Below are 22,805 nucleotides of genomic sequence, written 5' to 3'. Positions count from 1 at the left end.
TTATTTTTTACTTTTATACTGTTTTAATTTATTTTATATTTTGTTTGGGATAAAACACTTTTACGGTGTTTAATTTATTTTAGATTTGGTTTGGAATTACTTATTTAAATTTTTATTACTTGATTATGTAATTAGTTTTGTGAGAAATTGATTTTATTAGAAATTACAGTGATAAATTAATAAATTAAAATTAAGTTTCGGGTCATTTCGGGTCGACCCGCCAACCCGTCAACCTGAAATTTTCGGGTTCGGATCAGCATACCTGACCTGTCACGGGTTGGCGGGTCGGGTTCGGGTCAACAGATTTTCTGACGGGTTGACCCGAACCCGACCCGCCAACCTGATTTGGACCCGAATTGCCACCCCTACTTTGATCCTCCTACCCAGCTGCTAAGCTTAATTACACAGCACTAAGGCAGAATCAGATGCCGATTGCGCATTTAATTTCGGCCACGTGTCTTAGAACTTCCCTTTCAAGTCACATCAGTTTGAGGAATCAAATCTAACGTTAAATACTCAGACCCTGCTTCTCATCCTCTGCCAACCAAAACCGTTTTCTCAAATTTCATCAGAGCCCGTTTGATTTTCTTGTTCTAAAATCGCGTCCTTGTTGAAGAAGAAGAAGAAGAATTGCAGACATGGGTCGTTTCTGGACCTTCCTTACCTATGTTCATTCAGCAGCTGGGTAGATTTTTAGTATCCATTTTCTTCTCCCTTCTGTCTTTCCTCTGCTTCTTTGCCTATATTTCCTGTATCTGTGTGTCTCTCTCATTTTTTTTCTGGTTTCCGGTTTTAAATTTGCAGGCCAACAGTGATGTTGCTCTATCCTCTGTAAGTGAACTCTCATGTTCCTTACTTTTTTTGATGATTCTATTTCAAGTTCTTTAACTAGTCTGCAATTTCTATACGGGTTTTTTTTTTTATTGTTATTGTTATTTTCTTAATTTATTTCTAACTGGGGAATTTTATGGTGGATTTATTATGTCAGATATGCTTCGGTAATGGCTATAGAAAGCCCTTCAAAACTGGATGACGAGCAATGGCTTGCATATTGGATCCTATATTCGTTTATCACATTGGTTGAGATACTTCTTCAACCCATCCTAGAATGGTACGTACGTATCCACCAAAAAAAAAGAAAAATTTTTTTTTCCAAACTTTTCACCTCAGTGTATCCTTTGGTGGAAGGAAAGAATATTTGTGACTGAATTTTTTTTTTTTTTTTGGTAATCATTTTTATTTTAATTGTTGGACGATTTTATGTCAGGATACCAATTTGGTACAGCGTGAAGCTTGCAATTGTAGCATGGTTGGTGCTGCCTCAGTTCAGAGGGGCTGCTTTCATATATGAGAAGGTTGTGAGGGAGAGAGTGATCAAGAAATACGGGGCAATTAGCAGCCATGTCCACAAGGACAAGTCTCCAAATGGCAAAAGCAATGGCAAAAGCAAAGGCAAAAAGAAGTTTGTGGATTTCATTACTCCTAAAAAGGTCAGAATTTTTAACTCTTCTTCATTTCTTTCTTAAAAAATTGGTAATGGCATATTTATGCAGCTAGGCAGCATATTTATGCACCTAGTACCCTCCAAAAAAAAAAAAAAACTAAAAAGGGCTTAGATTTATAAGTTTCACCTCTTTTTTTTTTGAATTTTTTTTGATCTAGTGGTCCTAGACCATATCAATCTTTTGAAATAGCATGTAAAAAGAATCTTTTTTTTTTTGGGGGATAATTTTGGTTTAGCTCTATAGCAAACAAACTTTTTGTTGAATCCAAAGTTGCTAATTGACTTATATGGGCTTTTGACAGGGTGAACATGAAGCTTATTGAAGGACAGAAGAATTTCCTGCCGGCTTTGTTTTCTTTCTTTGTTTTTTTTTCCCACCGTAACACTTTCGGTTTCTTTATTATCTTCTTTTGTCCGTGTTTCAAGATCTTCTTCCCTGTATAAAAATCCCTGTCTACATTATAACTTTTGTTGTACCCGAAAAAGGCAGCTTAATTACCATTAGTTTGAATAACTTGTACACAGACTTTTTCAAGGAATGGGCTCCTCTTTTATCCAACAATATAATTATTAAAGGATTTTACTCTTTTTTTTAATTATTATTAAAGGATGTTTGCTATTGATTTCCCTGTTTTACCTACCAATTGATCTATTGATATTCTTGTCTTGAAGAGACTATTATCCTCAGTTACAAGTGGAATTGCAATTTTGATCTTTTTAGTACATCATCATCTCCCTATTGTGGAAAGTGGGATAATACAAAAGCAACCATCATGATCTTCAGTCTAAAGCCCAATCTTTTTTAAGCGCGTGAGCCAACCTTGGTCATGTAATGGTTTTAATGGAATTAAGCAGATTTTATAAGGATACATACATATATATATACATATATATATGTCTTTGTTTGAGTTAAAAGGATATCCACACTGACTACGATACCTAGAATAATGCACAACAGACCGACCAACCAAAAAAAAAAAGTGGGTAGACTTGCCACTTGCCACATTCGTCTCGCATCATGGGCATTGTTCTTTAGGAAATACTAGTAATACTTAGGGTTAAAAACATAAAAGTTCCATGCGGTATAGCTATTACATATAAAAATTTCTTGTGGTTTCAAATCATACCTATCGGTACCCTATAATTTGAAAGAAAGTACATTTTCGACGGAAATCGTTAATGAAAACGCGATTATCAACCACGCATTGAAAAGAAGCGTGGTTGCTTCGGAAAATAGTTTATTTAACTCAAAGTTTGAGCTGATATTTCTCTTGTGCCCTTGACAACTTATTAAAACTTCAAGCCAATCAGCTTCATTAACTCCTGAAAACTGATAACGATACAAATTTGGACAGATTCAGTCTTCTGTCAACTACTCTAATTCGATAGTACAACATATTCAAAGACAAACAACTTAGTTGACTGAGATTCAAAAACAATCACATATTTAGATTCAGCAACTAAGAATCTCCGCTAACAACTCCAGATTATAAGGCTTTTCTTTTTCGTAGTCAACCAAACACAATATCCTAACAAATTTGCCAATTGATAATCAAAATAGCAAATGTAGGGCATACTTCGAAAACCTTAAATTAATTAACAACATTAATATATATAAAAAAAATCTTATTTTTGTTAAATAATGACCTTAAAATGTAGTATGAAACCAGTAAATCACAATAAAAATCCCAAACTACCCCAAACCCCAGATCGAAATAGATGAGGGACGGCATACAAACCCATTTTTCTTCGATTTTTTTCAGCAAATCTTCACTTCCTTGTAGTTCCTGTCGCTATCGGAGTTTGATTGCTATAACAATCGGGAATTTGGCTGATAATTGCCTCTCTCTCTCTCTCTCTCTCTAGGGCTTTTTCTTCTTCTTTGTTTCTCTCTTCGATCGTTCTGTCTCTTCGTTTGCTCCGAAACAGCTAAACTGACTAATTCCTTCACCAATTTTTCGCTTATATCGTTAGGGCATTTATGTCTTTTCACTGACCTCCGTTTTCATTAATGATTTCCATTGAAAATGCACTTTCTTTCAAACCATGGGGTATGGATAGGTATGATTTCAAATCACGAGGGATTTTTATGTGTAATAGCTATACCACAGGGAGCTTTTATGTTTTTAACCCTAATACTTATAAAAAAAGTGCTTATAATTCTTTAATACTTTTGTTGTTGATGAGAAGCCCCATCTTTAATGGATATTCCAAACTTATGATATGCTCATGGCTCTGTTCCCATTACAGATGCCAACAACTATTTATCACGAACACTTCCATCATCTTTTTTCAGTTCAAGTGAAACTCTAAATCGTATAAGATGAGAAGTGGAAAAGGGAAAAATTTATGAGTTAAATCAAAAATTTCACATTCAGCTGATTAATGTTTATATCAGTTAAGTTGCATGGCAATGATCCAGTTTGAGGTTACGACAACTTATAAAGAAATACTTTTAACACAAGTATTTTAAACTTAAATTAATCTTTCTTACACTGACAGTGTATATACTATCAGTGTTGGACAAATGATAATTATACAAAATTTGAACTTAAAATTCAACTTTTACACACATGTCATGAATCAAACAGTGATAGTGTATACATTGCCATGAGCAAAATTCTAAAAACTAATGCAGCAGCTTCTATGACATCACAATATGCACCTTCTATGACATCACAATTTCAATTAGATGTAATTGGTTCGGAAAACCCTAATAATTTTCAATTTGTATATTTCAATTTATATTAATATAATATATATAATATATAATTGAAATATACATATGGAGTTGTTTTTTATATAATGTTTGGATATGGTGTTTTTGGAGTAGTTTTGGAAATACACATTTACTGTAACATTTGAAATGTAAAAAACAGTTTTTTAAAAACAGAAACAAAAACAAGGAATCCAAACGATTGTAACTGATTTGATCATATGCACTTCACGTGACTGTATGAAGTGACCAAATATTAAAAAAAAAATTAGTAATTGATATATCCAAAGAAATAAATATATGAAGTAATCTAACCATTGGGATCAGCCCAATGGTCAGAGGAGGGTTTTTAGAATTTTTCTTGATTTGAAGAAGGATTCTTGATTCGAATCTATACTTGATAATTAGAAGTGAGAAGAGTGTAAGGAGGGACGAAAGTGTTAAAAAAAAAAAAAACAAAGTAATCTAGACATGACATGATTTTTCATAAATGAATTTGTCAAAGATTTGAGCGAGAAACTCATTGTCCCAATGCTAGAAGTGATAAGAAAACATCTGAATCAATTTTTTTGGTTGTCAAACAAGCAATTAGGTCGTTCCAATTGTTGGCGGGTTATTCTCCAACTAGAAGATGACAAGTTGGCTTCTTCATTTACATACTTGGGAAAATTGTCAAATTGGTTCCTCACATTTTCGAAAAAAAAACAAAAAAAGAATTTAGGCCCCTTGCATTGAAAATCAGCCACATTAGTCCTTAACATATAAATTATCTGCCTGATTAGTCCTAAATCTCATCTCCACTCACTTATTCGGTCAAAAACCACATGTCCTGTCACGTGCCCATAATTTTTAGGGCAAAAATGGACACACTTCATTCCCTTTGTTTTTAAAAAAAGAAATGGCCACCAAATCTAAACACTCTTTCTCCCCCTTCATCATTTTCATCTACCAAAAGCCTAATCATAAGCCACCAAACCCAAACAAGAACGTAATTTTCCCACCTTACAAATGAAACTAAAACCTCCACTAGGTTGATGTTTTCAAGCGAATCAAGAAGCAAGAATTCCTCGATGCTTTGAAGCACAAAATCCTTTTATTTTACCCATGAGAATTCCTTGATTTTTTTTTTTTTTTTTTGTGGATAAAAGGTCAAAACGAGAATGAGGCCTAATAAGTTTATAGTTTATACCTTCCTGCTATGTAGGGAATACCACTTGACAAATTAGCTAAAACGTCCCCTGTAAACAAGGGATAATCTCAGTCATACTTTTACATCCATGTCAAATACTAATTTTTGTGGAGAATCATGTGAGGTACATAAGATCAAATCATCCACAAATTGGGATGTCAGACCCAGTTACACTTCAATTGGAAATATTGCAATATTATAGGGGATGGATTCGTGTAGTATCCAATCTTCAGTCACTTTTGAAGGTGATACGACCACAAATGTAATTCAAGCAAATATTATTCACCTGGGCATTTGTCCATCCTAAATTTGCACAGAATCGAATTGCATGAAAGCAAGATGCTCTATCAAACAAAAAAGACCAAAAAAAAAAAAAAGGTATCTCCCTTGCAAGCTACGAGCCATCCTGCTGCAAAAGGTCAGGAAAAGTTTTGCTCGCAATTTGCCATAGCTGATTGGAGTGCTCAAAATTCCTTTAAAAGCTGCTTTGCTGGGATTGAAATAGTAGTTGGCATGAACTCTGAAAATCCACTTCTACGGTTCCCTGACACGGGAGTACCTCTTATCATACCGTTTTAACATAACTATTTTCCAATACTAACTAATGCACTGCTGCTTCCATACGATGATGAAACCCCCTTGTTCAATTCGAGTCCCATTTTTTCACGACCATATACAACAATAGAATAGAGACTTACATCCGATATTTATTCACGTAATACGATATTGCTATTATATTAAATCATACCAACAATCATACATTGACAAATGTTCTATTAAGTAATACTAGCAGCCCACGAGCTCTTTTTAAAAAATTTTTTTCTAGGAGAAAGGACGGATTTAAGAAACGGAAGGCGGACCGAGAAATTAGAACTCTTAAACCCTTGAACAATCACAAACACTGTTTTTTTTTTTTTTTTTTAAAAATTATAATCTCCTTTCTAATAAAAAAAAATGAAGTCCAGCTTGGCCCGTGGAAAGTTGCTTCGGTACAAGTTTTTTTTTTTTAAATTTTTTTATAATAGGAAAGAAATGAAATTTAAAAAATCATGAGAGAAAAAAAAGAAAATTTGAAGTCGAAAATCTTAGACATTAGTCACTGGACCATGACCGTGGGGTAGTTACTCTGGGTTTAAAGTTCTCAGCCGCACCTCCTGTCACCAATTAGCTGGATAGTGTTGGTTTGTGGGTCCCCCTTAGACTGACTTTCGGGTCCAATTTGGCGAGGACTCCGGAGTGTTTCTAACTTAATTTTGTGTGTTACTTCTTCTGTCTATAAAAAAAAAAAAAAAAAAAAAAAAGTTCACTGGACCATGACCTGCTCCGCGATTATTTACAGGTTTGAATGCATGAACCCAAATGGAGCTATATAGTTGGTGCTGACTCATTTGGTAGGACTGCAAGTTGCAAGATACATCCCCCCATCCAAGCAGGCTTCTTAGCGGGGCGAATTCTTAGCGAAGGATAAGATAAGTTTTTTTTTTCCCTCTTAGATTTGCCAAGTTCGAAACTTCTTTCATGCGTAGAAGTCACTGTTATCAAATCTGTTTACGTGTTCCTTTGAGTATTTGACATTATGAGGAACCTCGAAAGATTCATGGGACAAGAAAGTAATGACAGAAGAGATAAAGGGAACCATTAAAATGGCAACTTGATTAGGGTATTGGAAGAACGGTGAAATTGAACTGGACTAAAATAAAATAAAATAAAGGGAGAGTGTCACTGTATAATGTAAACATACAGTATCATTCTTTAAAATTTCTAATATACTCTTAATTATAAGGACAAATTTGTTTCAATTACAGATAATTATTGGAATCAAAAGATAGTTATCAACTAACTACAATCTTCTCATACTAACTTCCAATCCCCACATATTCTTCTCTGCTTCCATTGTCTTCGTTTCATGTATGATTATCTACATTATAATGGAATAGGATCCACAAAATCCATAAAAAAAAAATTTTTCAATGAGATAATTGTGATAAATATATATTTTTTGTTAATTGCACACGCGATAGAGCGTGCCTTAAACACTAGTACATGTTATGCTATGGGTAACGAGTTGAAAATTTTTCACCTGATGTACTCCTGTTGTATTTTATTTTATTTTATTTTTAATCTTACTTCTCAGCTACAGGGTCGATAAATTTGTTACACATTCAAGATTCTTAATTTCGTCTTGCCATTTTTATTTGCAAGTGCACTTCTTTTATTCCTCAATTGTGAATGTACCTGGACAGTTTTGAATACAAAATTAACAACACTGAAAAAGTTACCGCTGTAAAATATGGTTAAAAAAAAAAGAAAGAAAATACTTATATTAACTCTTAGTGTTTTACCAGGGATCTTGTCTTCCAACCGCTGGATTTGGGTATTCGACTAATATCCGTTGGATTTTACAGAAATTAAGAATCACACTAAGATTCCGATTCTTGGTCAACCATTGCCTACTCTTGCTATAACTCTGTATCCAGTTCACGGAACAGATACTCCCCACTTTCCAGTCCTTGAAGATTTCTCCCAGAAAGCAGAAAGGTATCCATCTTTTCTCTCAATCTTTTTTGTGTCTGTAAGTTTTGTACCCCCGAATTTTATTTTGTAAATCAACTAATCATGGCATCTTCTTTCTGGGCTTTCTTTTTTGCTCCCTTTAATGGTTGTGTGCGAATAGTAGTTGGTTTGGAAAAAGGGTTATGTCCATTTATGGGTTTTAACTGGGGATAAAGTTTAATTTCTTGCAGAATTTTGGGTTTTAAAGGGAAAACTGGAATATGAAGAATTCTTGTAGAATTTTGGTTGTGATTTCTCCCCCAGAATTCGGTTGACGATGTTTATGTTTGTCTATGGTATTGAAACTATTGCAGGCAGGGAAGGGAACCTGGAAAATTTGAGAAAAGATGGCAGTGACTATGAAACAGATGTCACTGATAATAGCAACACTGGGAGCGTTGTCCTTCATATTCGGGGTGGTTGCTGAAAACAAGAAGGTTTGTAAAAATTGAAGCTTGTTGTTGATCCCTTCAATCGATTCTTTGTTGGCATTCTGTTTTGCATAGCATTATGGGTTAAGGTAATAAAGATCCTATGTTTTAAGGTTATAGTGTCTTACTGGAGTAATTGGTGTCTGTCGCAAACGAGAATGGATTGTATACTTTTTTTTTTGGAATTTTGATCCTTTCTGTTTTCTGGGCATTGGGTGCGGTTGAGTGGGGTTACTTACTTCATGGCCATAAGTGGTCTTTGGGACAACGATTCTTTCATTGGTTATAGACTTATAGTGGCTCACTTTCTAGTCAGTGAATTAGAAAACTGATAAAGAGTTCTGCCTTCTATGTCCTGAACTTCATTTGTTTTGCCAACTATAGAGAAGAATAAAAAAAAAAAAACTTCACTTTGATTTATTCTTTGCCATTCTTGATTGGTCTGTCTATGCTTGGTCTTTGTGACACTAGCATTTCCGTTGAGGATTAACAAGGGACATAGTTAGGTGTTGGGCATTGACGTTGATTGAAGAGTAAGTGGAATTTTTTAGGTGTGTGGGAGAGAAGGACAATGGTAGAAGAAAGAAATTAATGAAAGAAGTGGAAACATGAAGAGTAGCGGCATTGGGAGAGGAATGTGATGGCTGTAAAAAGGGGAGAGATGAGTGGTTAAGAAAGACTAGAAGATCAAAGAGTCAGGAAGTGATTTGTAAGTTACTGGGGAAATATTGGAAAAGATCAAACAGTTATTTTGCGAAAATATGTTTAGATAATTACTGATATAAAAGTAAGCATTAGGTATTAGGCTATTATATGAGTTAATGTCCACTGTTGTCTTGAGCATCTTTGAAACATACATACACATGCATGATTAGCTCTTCTGATTCATCCCTTTAACTGTCTGACTTTCTGCTGACACGTGGTCCATTGTGCAATGTGTGATGTGACAATGTGCAAATTAGATTGCAAGTAGTGAAAGGTTGTGAATTTCTTATTATCCTTTACTTTTTTATGATATGGAAATCACACTAATGACATTGTTATTCATATATACTGATATTGTTACTTGTGTGTCTATCCTCCTAATACTTTTTAATTGAACCTTTTATTTCCATCTTAATGTCTGATCTCTTTTACTGATTATATACTTTTTTGGCATGTTGGAAATTGCAGCCAGCATCTGGTACTGCAGTGACGGTGAAAGATATTGTCATTTGCAATTATCCTAAAGATCCGACCGTAGCCCTTGGCATTTGTTCAATTGTGTTTCTGGTCGCTGCTAGTGTGGCTGGATACCTGTCGTTGTTTTATCCTTACCGAGGCAAGTCTGTTCCCCAGGCTGCTTTGTTCCGGAACACTGGCTTCTCTGTCTTTTTCAATATTGCTTTGTAAGTATTTCTCTCTGCTTCTATCATCTGTGGAATTTCTTTCTAGATTTATGTTGAAAGACTGCTAAGCTGTTTTCTCTTAGTTTTGCTTCAACAACACTTTTCTCCCTTCTAAACTAGTGGTGCCGCATGCTCCTCTGCCTCTTGCCAGGCTGATTTTATGCTGTGGATACAAATTGTATGCTGTTACTATTACTGCAATATTAGCTGTTTACTGATGAAGTAGCTTATCAAACCAGTGACTGATGTATGACTTAAAATGTTTAATTTGCATTCTAACATTGTTCCTGTGACCAAGGAAGTAAAAAGCTTACTTTTATTAAAAAAAAAAAAAAAGAGGGAAAGCAGCAGGAGACATTATTCAATGAATAATTAATTGAAGATTGATGTGGGAAGAAAACATTATTAGGATAATGGCTCAAAATGTAGAAAACTTGACAAAGAGTTTAAATTCCGAGAGACCACGGCAGCTCAGGGGTGGTTGTGGACTGATATGTAAGAGCCCTTGGTGAAAGCAGGGATAAAAATACTTGATGAAGCCATGGTAGGTTGGACAAGAAAACATATGAATTTAGTATCTTAGATTGAATCGACAATTGGACTTGCTGATATCAGTCACTTGAACAATGGCAGAGGTTTCTATCTCCCATTTGCTTAATTTTTCTCCCCAACTCTTCTTGTCATATCAGTTACCCTTTCACTTTATAATTGTAATTCTTTTTGTCTTTTGAACCGGCGTTGTTGAATGAAGGGGCTTGACTGGATTAGCTCTAGCAATGCTGTTGTGGCCAACTATCACAGAACAACTGCACCTGAGCCATAAGGTTCATCACAATCTGCAAACAGATTGTCCCACTGCCAAGACTGGTCTTCTTGGTGGAGGAGCCTTTCTGTCTCTTGATTCAGCTCTTTTCTGGTTGGTCTCCCTGATGCTAGCGGACAATGCTCGGGAGGACTACTTTGATGAGACAGATGTTAAGGGTGAGCGCGTCACCAGTCAAGGCGATGGTTATGAGCCAGATAACCTGGTCAAGGGCAGTGTTTAGCATTGATTCTGTCATCAAAGACTCTGTCTTCAGCATTCTTCTGTTTCTTCTAATTGTTAATGTGGATATGTGCAAACATTATGCAAGGTTGGAGAAAATTAAATTTTATTCTATGAATTTGCTGACTGTTATAACATTTGTTATCTTCCATCATTTTTTTCCCCTTCTGGTGCTGTTGTGTTTGTGCTCTGTTGTTTTGTTTACTATCCGTGTTCAGGACTTTCATATTTATTCAGACGTTTCTGTTTTAAATTTATTGAGACTTTTCGATAACGTCTTTGCTTATATAGGATCAGGGAAAAGATTCAAACAGAAGTCAGTTGGGGTCATAGTTGACCAGGACAACAAAACATGAAAATTTATTTATAATTTCAAACAATGTTGATAAAAAGTACTTATTAGTACTTTTGAACCTAAACAAGCGAAAATTTTAAACTTGGTTGCAAAATTTTGAAACCACCAGATGAATTTGCCACATTCCCAATCCAAAAAACCTATAAAGTTCCCCCTTTATGTCTAAAATTTTACATCGTACACTGGATTCACACATGCAGAAAGAAGACATCTGCACTGTTACCTTCTTGGAGGAATTCGTTCATGGTGCCTGTTTTGAGGTGGTACCGAGCAAATTACCTTAATTTCCAACTAAGTAGTGGATGAACTAATGGAACATGTACATAGAAATCATGGTGCATTAACCATATATCTTCCAATCTTTAGAATTTGCCAGTAACATTTTTGGCCTAATTAGTCGGGAGAACAAACATGAAACATCGTATTGATCAAACATCCTAGTCCAGATTTTCGTCATACCAATAGCTAGATAAAAGCTCAAGTTGATGTGTCGCAAGAGGGTTCAAGTTCCATGAGTTTTTGAGTTTAGTCCAATTATAATTTTTTCCAATTCTCTTTGTTTGGGGAAACTGGGGTGGGAGAGGGGTTAAATGTAAAAAAAAAAAAAAAACAAAAAAACCCTCACAAACTATATACCTAGTTGCAATTTACCCCCTCCACTATAATAAGAGGCATTTTGCTCCCTTGAATTACATGTTTGGACAACGCTATCTTTATTATCTTAAATTTTTTCTTTTTTCTCTTATTCTTTTTTTTCCCTTTTCTCCCATTTCTTTTTCCTTTTATTTTCTTTTTCCCCCCTTCGCTCATGGAACTAGCCAATGTTTCCTTTCAACGCTAAAAGACTTACATCAAAATTTTTAATATTTTTTGAACTGCTTTTTTAATTCATTTATTTGTTAAATTCATTCTTAATAATTCATCATAAACTCTTTGTTATTAAAAAAATATATGTAGCTTATATCGTAAAGTGCACTAATCCAATAATTCAACAATTTAAGTACCTATAAACCAATTAGAGTTTACAATTACTCATCTATTTATAACAAAAGTAACTTATTATATATCACGTAAGAAAGAAAAGTTAACAATTGTTATTTGAAGTGAAATAAAAAGATAAGAATAAACAACAATAGTAATTCATTTTTTATTTGTTATTAATACTATTAATAATTGATTAATCAATATCTCTATTTTGTTCTTATATATTTGAATAGTTCAATTTCTTAAATGATATTGATTTCAACATTTGAAAAAAAGAGTCTTCTATACCATAGAATTCTTTTATAAAGTCTTGAAATGAGAAATTAAGAAATAAACAAGTTTTGAGTAATCTAGTATATTGATTTAAACAATGCTTAAAGAAAATAAAGAGGAAGAATCTAAAAAGAAAATGATAGGGAATAAAGAAAAATAACAATGCTTAAGATAAGATGGGTAGATTTGTCTAACTATATCATGAAAGAGAACAAAACGCCTATAAAAATAGTTTACGGGGTAAATTGCAACAAGGTATATAGTTCATGGGAGCTTTTTGCATTTAGCCCAAAAAAAATTCTGTCGCCACGGGCCTAGAATCTATCAGATTCATGCATCATGAAGTAGTTCGTTAATTACTCTATGCATATCAGATTAGGAGGTGAAGTTAATAGGTGACGAAAAGTTTGATGAATGTTCACTTCCGTATAAGTTTATATGACAACCAACAGTCAAGAATGAAGAATCCTTTCTGCTTCCACTAAAAATTTTCATGGACTTTTCGTAGACATAAATCAACCAATGAAGTAGCAGTATGCAGAATAATGATACACAGTGCAAAATTCGATATCGAAATAAATTATAACATAGACGGATACATAGAATTCGAATCTGTTAACATGCTAATATCTTTACGTCTCTGCAGGTAGTTAACATGCATGGTGTTAACTTTGTGTGTTTTCAAATTAACTATTATTTCTAACCCTTATCTCTATTAGCCATTAAACATCTTTTATCACTTTTTAAACTTTCATTTTTATTCTCACAAAAACTAAATTTTATCCTAACTATCCAATTATATATAACAAACATATATATATATATATATATATATATATATATATATATATATATATATATATATTGTTGTAACTACCAATAGGTTTAAATATCCAAACTTTTTACAAGACAACTACCAATTGACATAACTACCAAGATAACTATCAATTCATTAAAAAAAATTCATAAAAATTAATTTATTCTTAAATTGCACACACACGAGTGTGCCTTTAGCATGAGTACACATAAAACCTGGGCAATAGGAATATATGTAGAGTTTCGGTACCTAAGTTTTAGTCCCTTATATGTTATTAGCAATGTTTTTAAACTCGGACCGAAAAGTGAATTGGAAAACCTTCCGGTTCACGATTCGACAGGTTCAATCGGTTTATTTCGATTTAAATGTTTAATATTTTTTTTATTCATTTTAGTATTAAGAATTTTGAGTACAAAAAATATTTATTTTAAAAAATTAATACTTAATAAAAATCGGTTAAACCTCCCGATTTTTACCGGTTCAACCAGTTCTTGACTGGTTTAATTAATTTTGGGGGTTTTTAATTGAACCGGACCGGAGGCATGACCGGTTCGCGGTTCAACCGACCGGTCCGATCCGGTTTTCAAAACATTGGTTATTAGTGAAGACTTCTAACAAAACCTCATGCACTCCTATGTTGAATATGTTCTGGAAGTTCTTTCAGTTCTTTTCTTGGCTCTTAACTAAGCTTTTCAACTACATATATTGCTCATTGTTTTTGCTTTTCAGTTGATCCACAAAAATGGCTTGTAGGACACCAAGGGAGCACGCAGCAGAGACACGGAGGACAAAGTTTCTTTATTGGAGGAGAACCCAACCCACTGACCGAGGATCTTCATCAGGCCGTCAAGAATCTGTCCGCTGAGCTCCATGCCAATGATATTCATTTTCTCATGGATGGAATTTATTCATGTTTTTGACTAACTTTCACTTTGGTACCGCCTTGTTTCATCCTAGTACAAACATGCTAAATCACCAAGAACGATTATATTATCCTGGATAAGAGAAGAGTTCTAGAGTTCTGTGCTTAAATAGTTCAATCATTACGGTTTTTGGTTCAAGGTGAATGAGATGAACACAAATGCTACTGAACTCTCGCAAATAGAAAATTTAAATTTTTAAATTTAATTTGATTCAATTTTGATGCATCCAAATTTGACAGTACATACATGATATATATATATTTGCATACACTTTTAGTTGATAATATATACATTATCTCTATAGAAACTTATCATGATTAGATGTATTACACCTCTAAAAAAATTAAATGTTAAAGTTTAATTTAAATTAATTATGATGCATCCAAATTTGACAGCATATACATGATATATAAGCATACACTTGTAATTTAAGGCTAAAGCTTTATTAACAAGAAGGTTTTTCTTGCACAAATAATCTTGCTTGGATTGTGATTTTCACAAAAAATTGTTACATTTTTATAAATATATTTTTCAATTATCTTTTTATCTAACATTTACTAAATCGCTATATTACATTTTTTCTATTCAAATTCTTAAAAATAACAATCCAAATGAGAACGGAGAGCAAAGACTTGGAAAGAGTTGATTGACTCGCAAGACCGTCCGCTTTCTTCTTCTTTTCCCACCATGTACCATGTCTTTTTGAAAACATGAACATGAATAGAGAGCTAAAGACTTGAAGAGTTAGGGACGGAGTCTTCGTAGACTCTCCACTTTCTTCTTCTTTTCTCACTCCAAAAAGGAAGCCGTACTACTATCTAAAGAAGACATGAATACAGACCTAAGACTTAAGAGTTAAGGACTGACTCTTAATAGACTCTCCACTTTCTTCTTCTTTTCTCACTCCAAAAAGGAAGACGTACTACTATTTAAAGAAGACATGAATACAGACCTAAGACTCAAGAGTTAAGGACTGACTCTTAATAGACTCTTCACTTTCTTTTTCTTTTCTAACTCCAAAAACGAAGAGTTAATATTGCAGTCCGACAGAGTAGAAGAAAAAGCGAAGATTTTCCGCGCTACTACTGGCGGAGAAGACGGTGGTGAAATAGGAAGAAAAGGAGAGAAAAAAAGGCGGGTTTGAAGGTCAAAAAATTTTCTGGGTTTTTGTTGGGGTTGTTAGTAAAGACTTCTAATACAAAAGCTCATGCATGTCTCTTCCAATCAAAATTCAACTACATAATTTGCTCGTTGTTTTAGCTTTTCAGGTGATTGTCGATCGACTGTAAAAATGGCTAGTAGGACACCAAGGGAGCACATAGAAGAGATACGGAGGACAAAGTTTTCTATTGGAGGAGAACCCAACCCACTCACTGAGGATCTTCATCAGGCTGTAAAGAATCTGTCTGCTGAGCTTTATGCCAAAGATATTCATTTTCTCATGGAACTCATTCAGGTTATTGACTAACTTTGGCTTCGATACAGCTTTTTTTTTCATTTCTTCTTTTGTTTTCAAATGGATTCTTATAATATGTTTGTACCACAAATATTAAAGAATTGAATGTAAATTTGTTCCTAATTGCAAAACAATATAGACGACCCACTTGTAAACTTGTAGACAAGTTTACTTCTTGTTTTTCGGAAACAGAAAATACATTCAACCATTAATTGGTTGGACACATAATTCAAATTGCTTTAAATGGTAGAGATAAATTGAACGGATGATAGAGCAATAAGTTGAATTTGCAGAATGCAGAGGATAATGTGTATGAAGGAGGAGTAGAGCCATCCCTGGAGTTTGCTATAACCTCGAAGGACATAACAGCTACTGGAGCATCAGCTACACTCTTGATATTCAACAATGAGAAAGGTTTCTCCCCAAAGAACATTGAATCAATTTGTAGTGTTGGCCGCTCCACCAAGAAAGGGAACCGTAAAAGTGGTTACATTGGCGAGAAAGGTAAACTTAACTTCAGTAGTTTCATGCTGACATCTGTAGAATTCAATTGATTCAAATTGTTTACTAGTTTGCCGTTACAGTTGTGTGGTTTATTTCACTTCAGCTAATGTTTGTCATGAAGACTGGCAACGTGATTATTTCAGTCAAATTGATTTGTGTTAATGTTATGTTTCACTAGATTTCCAAGAAACGATTATATTATCCTTGACCCTTAGGCAATCTGGATAAGAGAAAATTACTAGGCTCAAAGATCAAGTACTTAGATAGTTCAATTAGTATGGTTCAATTAGTATGATAATTGGTTCAAAGTGAATGAGAAGAATACAAATGCTACTGATATCTAGCAAATAGATAATTTTGATCAATCATGAAAGCTCTCTGGTCCGTTTACCATCCAATTGATGAAAATTAATCAAAGGAATATACAGACTAGGTCATGATCAATTTGAAATTCAAGCCTGTTTCCAAATATTTTTCTAACGTTATCTTGATATCCTTCTTTTTCGCATAGTTCACATTCAGATTTTACTTTAGGGGAAGTCGCTTAATTTAGTTCCATGAACTTTAATCCAAATCTTTAGGCTTGACGCCCTTGTAAATCTGGCTGCAGATAAAAATACTGTAAATATTGTAGAAATTCTTCTATCATAATTCTCAAGTTGTTTGATTTGCATTATCTTTGTATTTTATTTTATTTTATATATGTATTTGTTGTCACTGAAGTAGTATGGTTTAAAACTTCTGTCAGGGATTGGCTTCAAGAGTGTATTTCTGATCACCGCACAACCCTACATATTCAGCAACGGTTACCAAATACGATTTAGTGAAGACCCTTGCATGCACTGTAATGTTGGCTATGTTGTCCCAGAATGGGTTGACGAAAATCCTTCACTTCCTGTCCTACGACAAATATATGGCTCTCCAACTAATCTCCCAACGACAGTGATTGTGCTGCCTCTTAAGCCTGACAAGGTGGAACCTGTAAAGCAGCAGCTTTCAAGCATTCATCCTGAAGTTCTTCTGTTTCTTTCAAAGATAAAGAAGCTGTCTGTCAGGGAAGACAACAAGGATCCGAAGCGCAATACTGACAGTGCCATTTCTATTTCAAGTGAGACCGATTTTGTCACAAGGAAGAGCATTGATGCCCAATCTTATATGCTCCACCTTTCTGCAGCTGAGAAAGGTGATGCTGTTGCAGAATGTGGTTACTATATATGGAAGCAGAGGTTTCCTGTCATAGAGGAGTGTAGAGTAGAAAGGAGAATGGATGTAGATGATTTAGTTATTATGTTGGCTTTTCCGATTGGTGAGCGTATTCACAGAGGAACTAGCTCCCCGGGGATCTATGCTTTCCTTCCAACAGAGATGGTCACAAATTTCCCATTCATAATACAGGCGGATTTTGTTCTATCATCTTCCAGGGAAAGCATCCGTCTGGATAATGCTTGGAACCAAGGGATTCTTAACTGTGTGCCTTCAGCTTTTGTTAATGCATTCACTTCTCTTGTAAAATCAATTGAAAATGCCCCAGTTTCTAGTCTGCCTCCTATGTTCAGATTTTTACCCGTAAATGCTTCTCCATTTACGAATCTTAATTCCGTGAGAGCCAGTATTCAAAAGAAGTTGACGGATGAAAATATTATCCCATGCGAGTTGTACTCAGAACAGAAGATTTTCCAGAAACCAGGTGAAGTGAGCAGGCTTATGCCTGCTTTCTGGGAATTGTTAAGAAAGGGAAAGAAGCAAGGAGTGAGCTTGTCCAATATTTCAACTCATGGAAGACACATTTTATGTTCTTCATTTGATGAAAAGAAGTACGATGAAGTATTAACTTTTCTGGGATTGAAATATGTAGATGATGAATGGTATGCTAAATGTATAGGAAGTTCTAATTTTGTATCGGGAGTATCAGAGGATCTTTACTTGGATTTTCTCTTGTTCCTTGCTGAGAATTGGGGCTCCTTTGCAAGTACAAGTTTCACAAATATTCCACTTCTCAAGTATGTTCGTGGTGATGGAGTTGTGTGCTTGTGCAGCATCAATTACTCATTAGGCCATCCTTCCATGTTGCTACTGTCTAATGAGTCCCGTCATATCTCTTGGCTGATTGATTGGAGCAAGGAATTCCGATGTGCTGGAAATCAATTTTTCTTGCCGAAATCCATGCAAGATTTAATTTGGTCCTATTGTATGCGGATAACAATATTAGATTGGCTTGTAAATCAAGTCAAAGTTGGTTCTGTAAATGTGAACGACTATGCAAGTCTCCTCAGTAAGTCACTTAATGGAAACCCAAAGTCTGTTGTCATCTATGCCCACTTCCTTTACCACTCTTTGGCAAGAAATTTTTTATCGAAAGGAGAAGTTGATCGACTTTGTTTTTCGATGCCACTAGTTGATAATTATGGGCAAGTGACCACTGGCATTGGAAGAATTCTTGTCCCTGCAAAGGGAAGCAGATGGTTACAACTGATTGGTTCAAATCCATGGAGAAAAGAAGGCTACATTGAGCTAGGAGAGGAATATTTGCATCCAGGCTATCATGCTGGTCTTTACAGCTCTGAAAAGGAGTTTGCAGAATTTCTTAATGTTCATCTTGGAGCATCAGATATACCTGATATACCTCCTCCAGATGCTGCAATTCCTAGTGCTTATTCCATGCTTACCAAGCAAAATGCATTCTTGCTACTGGATTGGGTTCATACTTTGCAAAGGAAGCAGATTAACATCCCAGCTGAGTTCTTGACAAGCATGAAGGAGGGTAATTGGGTAAGAGTTTCTTTGGGTGGCAGTGCTGGATGTGGACCTCCATCACAATCATTCTTGCTTTCGGCATCATCAGCGAGTAATCTGCAAAATGCACCAATCTTAGTTGATATTCCAATAATTGATCAGAAATTCTATGGTGATAGGATTAATAACTATGTGGGAGAGTTGAGGATACTCGGTGTCAAGTTTGAATTTCAAGAAGCCTGTCAATATATTGGCAACCATCTTATGTCCCGAGTAGCTTCATCAAATTTAACCAGAGCTGAGGTTCTTTCAATACTAAAGTTCATCAAGTTTTTGGGTGATAGAATGCTTCCTGTTGACAATTTCTTTGCCAGTATTAAAGGAAAAAGATGGCTGCGGACTTCCCAAGGCTACAAGAAGCCTGAAGAGTCTGTCCTCTTCAATGAGGACTGGAAAGCTGCATCGAAGACCAGTAACATTCCATTCCTTGATCAGGATTTCTACGGGAAGGAGATTCTTTCTTTCAAACCAGAACTGAAGCTACTTGGTGTGGTTTGTTGCTTCAATAAATGTTACATGGATGTATACATTGACAACTTCAAAGCTCCAGCAGCCTGGAACTCACTTTCTGCTGAAGCTTTTCTTTTCATTCTCGAATGTTTAGGAATGTGGAATTCGTCTGAAAAACTTGTGGCGGCACTTAAGCATAACGAATGTTTGAAGACAAACATGGGATTCAAATCTCCAGCTGAATGTTACTTGTTTGATCCTCAATGGGGTTTTCTTCTGCAGGTTTTTAATAGTTTTCCTATTATCGATGAAACTTTCTACGGGAGCAGAATCTCGTCTTTCAAAATGGAGTTAAACATGATAGGGGTGCACGTTCAATTTGAAGAAGCAGCTGGGGCATTTGCGAAGTTCTTTAAGCAGCAGGCATCACTGCGCTCGATAAGCAAGGATACTGTGCTTTCCCTTTTATCTTGCTATAGAAAACTAAATACACCTGGTGTCCTGTTTCCTTCTGATGTGAAGAAATGCTTCAATGAAGAAAAATGGTTGAGGACTAAACTCGGTGATTATAGATCCCCAAAAGATTGTATCCTATATGGAACAGACTGGGAACCAATTTCTGAAATTGCTGTTTTGCCTTTTATTGATGACCTCGGTTATCACTCCAGAAAGGCCATTCATAAGTATAAATTTGAGCTCCTAGAACTAGGAGTGGTGGTTGAACTGAGGAATGGTGCAAAATTTGTAACTGCTGGGCTTCGATTACCTGATGATCCAAGCAGCATAACACCTGCAGCTGCATATTCATTGTTGGAGTGCCTAAAGAATTTACAGAGAGAGCCGAATGACCGTGTGCTTGATGCCTTTGCATGTAAAGTTGATGAAAGATGGTTAAAGACAACTGCTGGCTACAGATATTCAAAGGAGTGCTTGTTGTTTGGTTCTGAATGGAAATCTATCTTACAGCAGGAAGATGGCCCGTTCATTGATGAAAACTTCTATGGCTCCAATATTGCATCTTACAAAAAGCAGCTCTGTGCATTGGGTGTTATTACTGATATCAACAGTGGGTGCCCATTGATGGCCAATTTTCTTGATTTTCATACAGAGTTTAAGGCCATCACTCGAATCTATGAATACCTGTACAGATTCAACTGGAAGCCAAGCGATGAAGGAAGCAAGAGGATATGGATTCCTAGTGACAATAGCAATGGAGAATGGGTGAGCCCTGAAAAGTGTGTTCTTCACGACACACTAGGCCTCTTTGGTTCCCAGTTGTATGTCTTGGAGAAGCACTATCAAAAGGATATTCTGAGCTTTTTCAGCAGTGCTTTTGGAGTTAAAGCTAATCCTTCCCTTGATGATTACTGCAAGTTGTGGAAGATATGGGAAGACAGCAACCGCGAATTATCAAATGCTGATTGTTGTGCTTTTTGGGGCTTCGTTGTAAAGCACTGGAATTCACGGACTAAGGAACTTCTCTCAGAAGAGTTGTCCAAAACCCCTGTTTTCACAGGTTCTGATAGTACTTTATTGTTTCAGAAACGCGAAGTTTTTATTGCAGATGATCTGTTTCTGAAAGATCATTTTGGGCAGCTATCTTCTTGTCCTCTATTTGTCTGGTTTCCTCAGCCAAGCTTGCAATATTTGCCCAGGGGAAAGTTGCTCGAGATATATGCCCAAATTGGTGTGCGCACTCTCTCTGAATCTGTTGAAAAGAAGTTGCTTTCATTGCATGGATTTCATTTCGAGCAAGTCAATCCCAAGGAAATCTTTATTGGCAGAGGACTCTCCAAACTAATCCTTGGCTTTCTAGCTAGTCCTTCACTTGGACTCGAAGCAGAGAAAAGACATGAAGCTCTTAAATGCCTCTTGAATATCACTGTTCTTGTGACACCTGAGCCAATCAATGTGGGCTACGAGTTATTGCTTTCTTCTGGGGAGTTTTTGTATGTGGAAGCAAGCCGAATGATGCGCTGGGAGAGAGGAGATTCGAAGTTCTTTCTGCAAAAGTTTGATAAATCAGGCAGTCGCAGAAAGATGCTCGAGTACGCTACACATTTTGCTGAAGTTCTTTCTGAGGGAATTTTTCAAGGATTTTGGGAAAAAGAAGATCATATCTATCAGCTGGCAGAATTGATCAAGTTAGGTTTCATGATGGAGTTTGATGAGGCAGCCATTGATTTCTTGATGAAGACCAAGAACTTGGAGATATTCTTGGAGGACGAAGAGTTCCTCTCATCTGCTTTTTCACGTCACTAGGTAAAGTTTGAACCTCTGTACTAGTTCCAAGGTTTTTATTTCCTTAACTAACCAAAGTGTTCAAGCTGATATATTCTTGTATCAATGTGAAACTCCTGTTGCATTATCTGAATTCCTCTCCCAGTTCCCATCTACCCCCCGCCCCCCCAAAAAAAAAAATGCTCTTTGGAATCTTTGAAGCCTATGGCCTGTCACAAACAAAAAGAGGAAACAAGTGAATTTTATAAATTTTACCTTCCCATCTTTTACCTTCATGGGAATTCAACTAAAACCACTGCTACATGACTGAGAAACACCTGATTTGTACTTGTATAAATGTCTTGTTGGAGAGATCACCATGTATGTTTGAACATTGGGGATCAGTTTTCAAAAAATCAGATCGTGAATTCTTTTTGTTTCCTTTAAATGATTTGTTGATAGTCTTTCCTACGGCCTCTTTTTTACAGGTCCAATCACTTCAAGGTCTTGACTCTGATATGGCCCTGGATTGATATGCAAGGGACTGTTGGCAACTCCCTATATTATCCATGTTATTAATCATCTTTATTTTCATATTGCTATATATGATAGGCAACCTGAAAACTATGCTGTTCTGGTTTAGAAAATTGTTGAAGCATTTTTCGTTCATGATCAATATATTGTCAAGGATGCATGGCTACTCACTGGAAATCTTAAGCCTATTAGTTTGCAACACTCGCACATGAAATCAAGTCCTTTAGGCATATTTCGTTTCTAATAGGATGGTAGTTTTGAGTTGCTGTTGTTTTTATTCAGGGTGGGTCAATTCTGTTTCATCCTGAAAATGAATTTAACCAAGTTTGCCCCTTGAAATGATGATGATTTCCAGAAATAGCCGAACTCTCGGGATCCTTACACCAAAATATGTAAAACTCTCATCCCAAGCATCCAAAGAATTGTTGCCCATGACTTTAATTGGTAACTGGCAATTGCTTTCAAATTTCAATAGGCCAAGTTTTTTTTTTCTTTGTTTAGTAGTCAAAAAGAATGAAAAAATCCACAAAAGATCACGTAATTAAGCCACCCTTTGCCACAAATCCACCACCATTTACCTTTTTTTTTCTTTTTTCTTTTTTTAGCAGGGTAGGAATGCTTTTAAAGAAATGGGGAGAGTACAGGAAGATTAGAATCGAAAATCTCTAAT

The 22,805-nt window shown here is 35.5% G+C and overlaps 3 protein-coding genes across 4 annotated transcripts; all 3 read left to right on the top strand.

The window, feature by feature from the left end:
• Positions 1 to 427: 427 nt before the first annotated feature.
• LOC113740410 (HVA22-like protein e) lies at positions 428 to 2,082 on the top strand. The gene is made up of 5 exons (XM_027268035.2): positions 428 to 685; positions 805 to 831; positions 989 to 1,111; positions 1,268 to 1,490; positions 1,807 to 2,082. Exons 1-5 carry the CDS (start codon positions 639 to 641, stop codon positions 1,825 to 1,827), a joined length of 441 nt encoding a protein of 146 aa, XP_027123836.1. The 5' UTR covers positions 428 to 638; the 3' UTR covers positions 1,828 to 2,082.
• A 5,680-nt stretch (positions 2,083 to 7,762) lies between these two features.
• LOC113738412 (uncharacterized) lies at positions 7,763 to 10,980 on the top strand. Its single transcript, XM_027265602.2, has 4 exons — positions 7,763 to 7,947; positions 8,277 to 8,399; positions 9,567 to 9,781; positions 10,533 to 10,980. The coding sequence occupies exons 2-4, from the start codon at positions 8,310 to 8,312 to the stop codon at positions 10,825 to 10,827; spliced, it is 600 nt and encodes a 199-aa protein (XP_027121403.2). The 5' UTR covers positions 7,763 to 7,947; positions 8,277 to 8,309; the 3' UTR covers positions 10,828 to 10,980.
• Positions 10,981 to 14,931: 3,951 nt separating this feature from the next.
• LOC113738896 (uncharacterized) lies at positions 14,932 to 22,336 on the top strand. 2 transcript variants are annotated; one of them, XM_072045901.1, is made up of 5 exons: positions 14,932 to 15,324; positions 15,447 to 15,634; positions 15,928 to 16,138; positions 16,887 to 21,643; positions 22,090 to 22,336. In XM_072045901.1, the coding sequence occupies exons 2-4, from the start codon at positions 15,470 to 15,472 to the stop codon at positions 21,641 to 21,643; spliced, it is 5,133 nt and encodes a 1,710-aa protein (XP_071902002.1). In that variant the 5' UTR covers positions 14,932 to 15,324; positions 15,447 to 15,469; the 3' UTR covers positions 22,090 to 22,336. The 2 variants fall into 2 exon arrangements, with proteins under 2 accessions (XP_071902002.1, XP_071902003.1); XM_072045902.1 differs by having other exon boundaries at positions 15,208 to 15,324; positions 15,439 to 15,634.
• The last annotated feature ends 469 nt before the right edge of the window (positions 22,337 to 22,805 follow it).

This window comes from Coffea arabica, chromosome 4c (genome assembly GCF_036785885.1).
Source record: "Coffea arabica cultivar ET-39 chromosome 4c, Coffea Arabica ET-39 HiFi, whole genome shotgun sequence".
Taxonomy (NCBI): Eukaryota; Viridiplantae; Streptophyta; class Magnoliopsida; order Gentianales; family Rubiaceae; genus Coffea; species Coffea arabica.
Note: the sequence above shows the minus strand (reverse complement) of the source record. Positions and strands in the feature narration are given on the sequence as shown.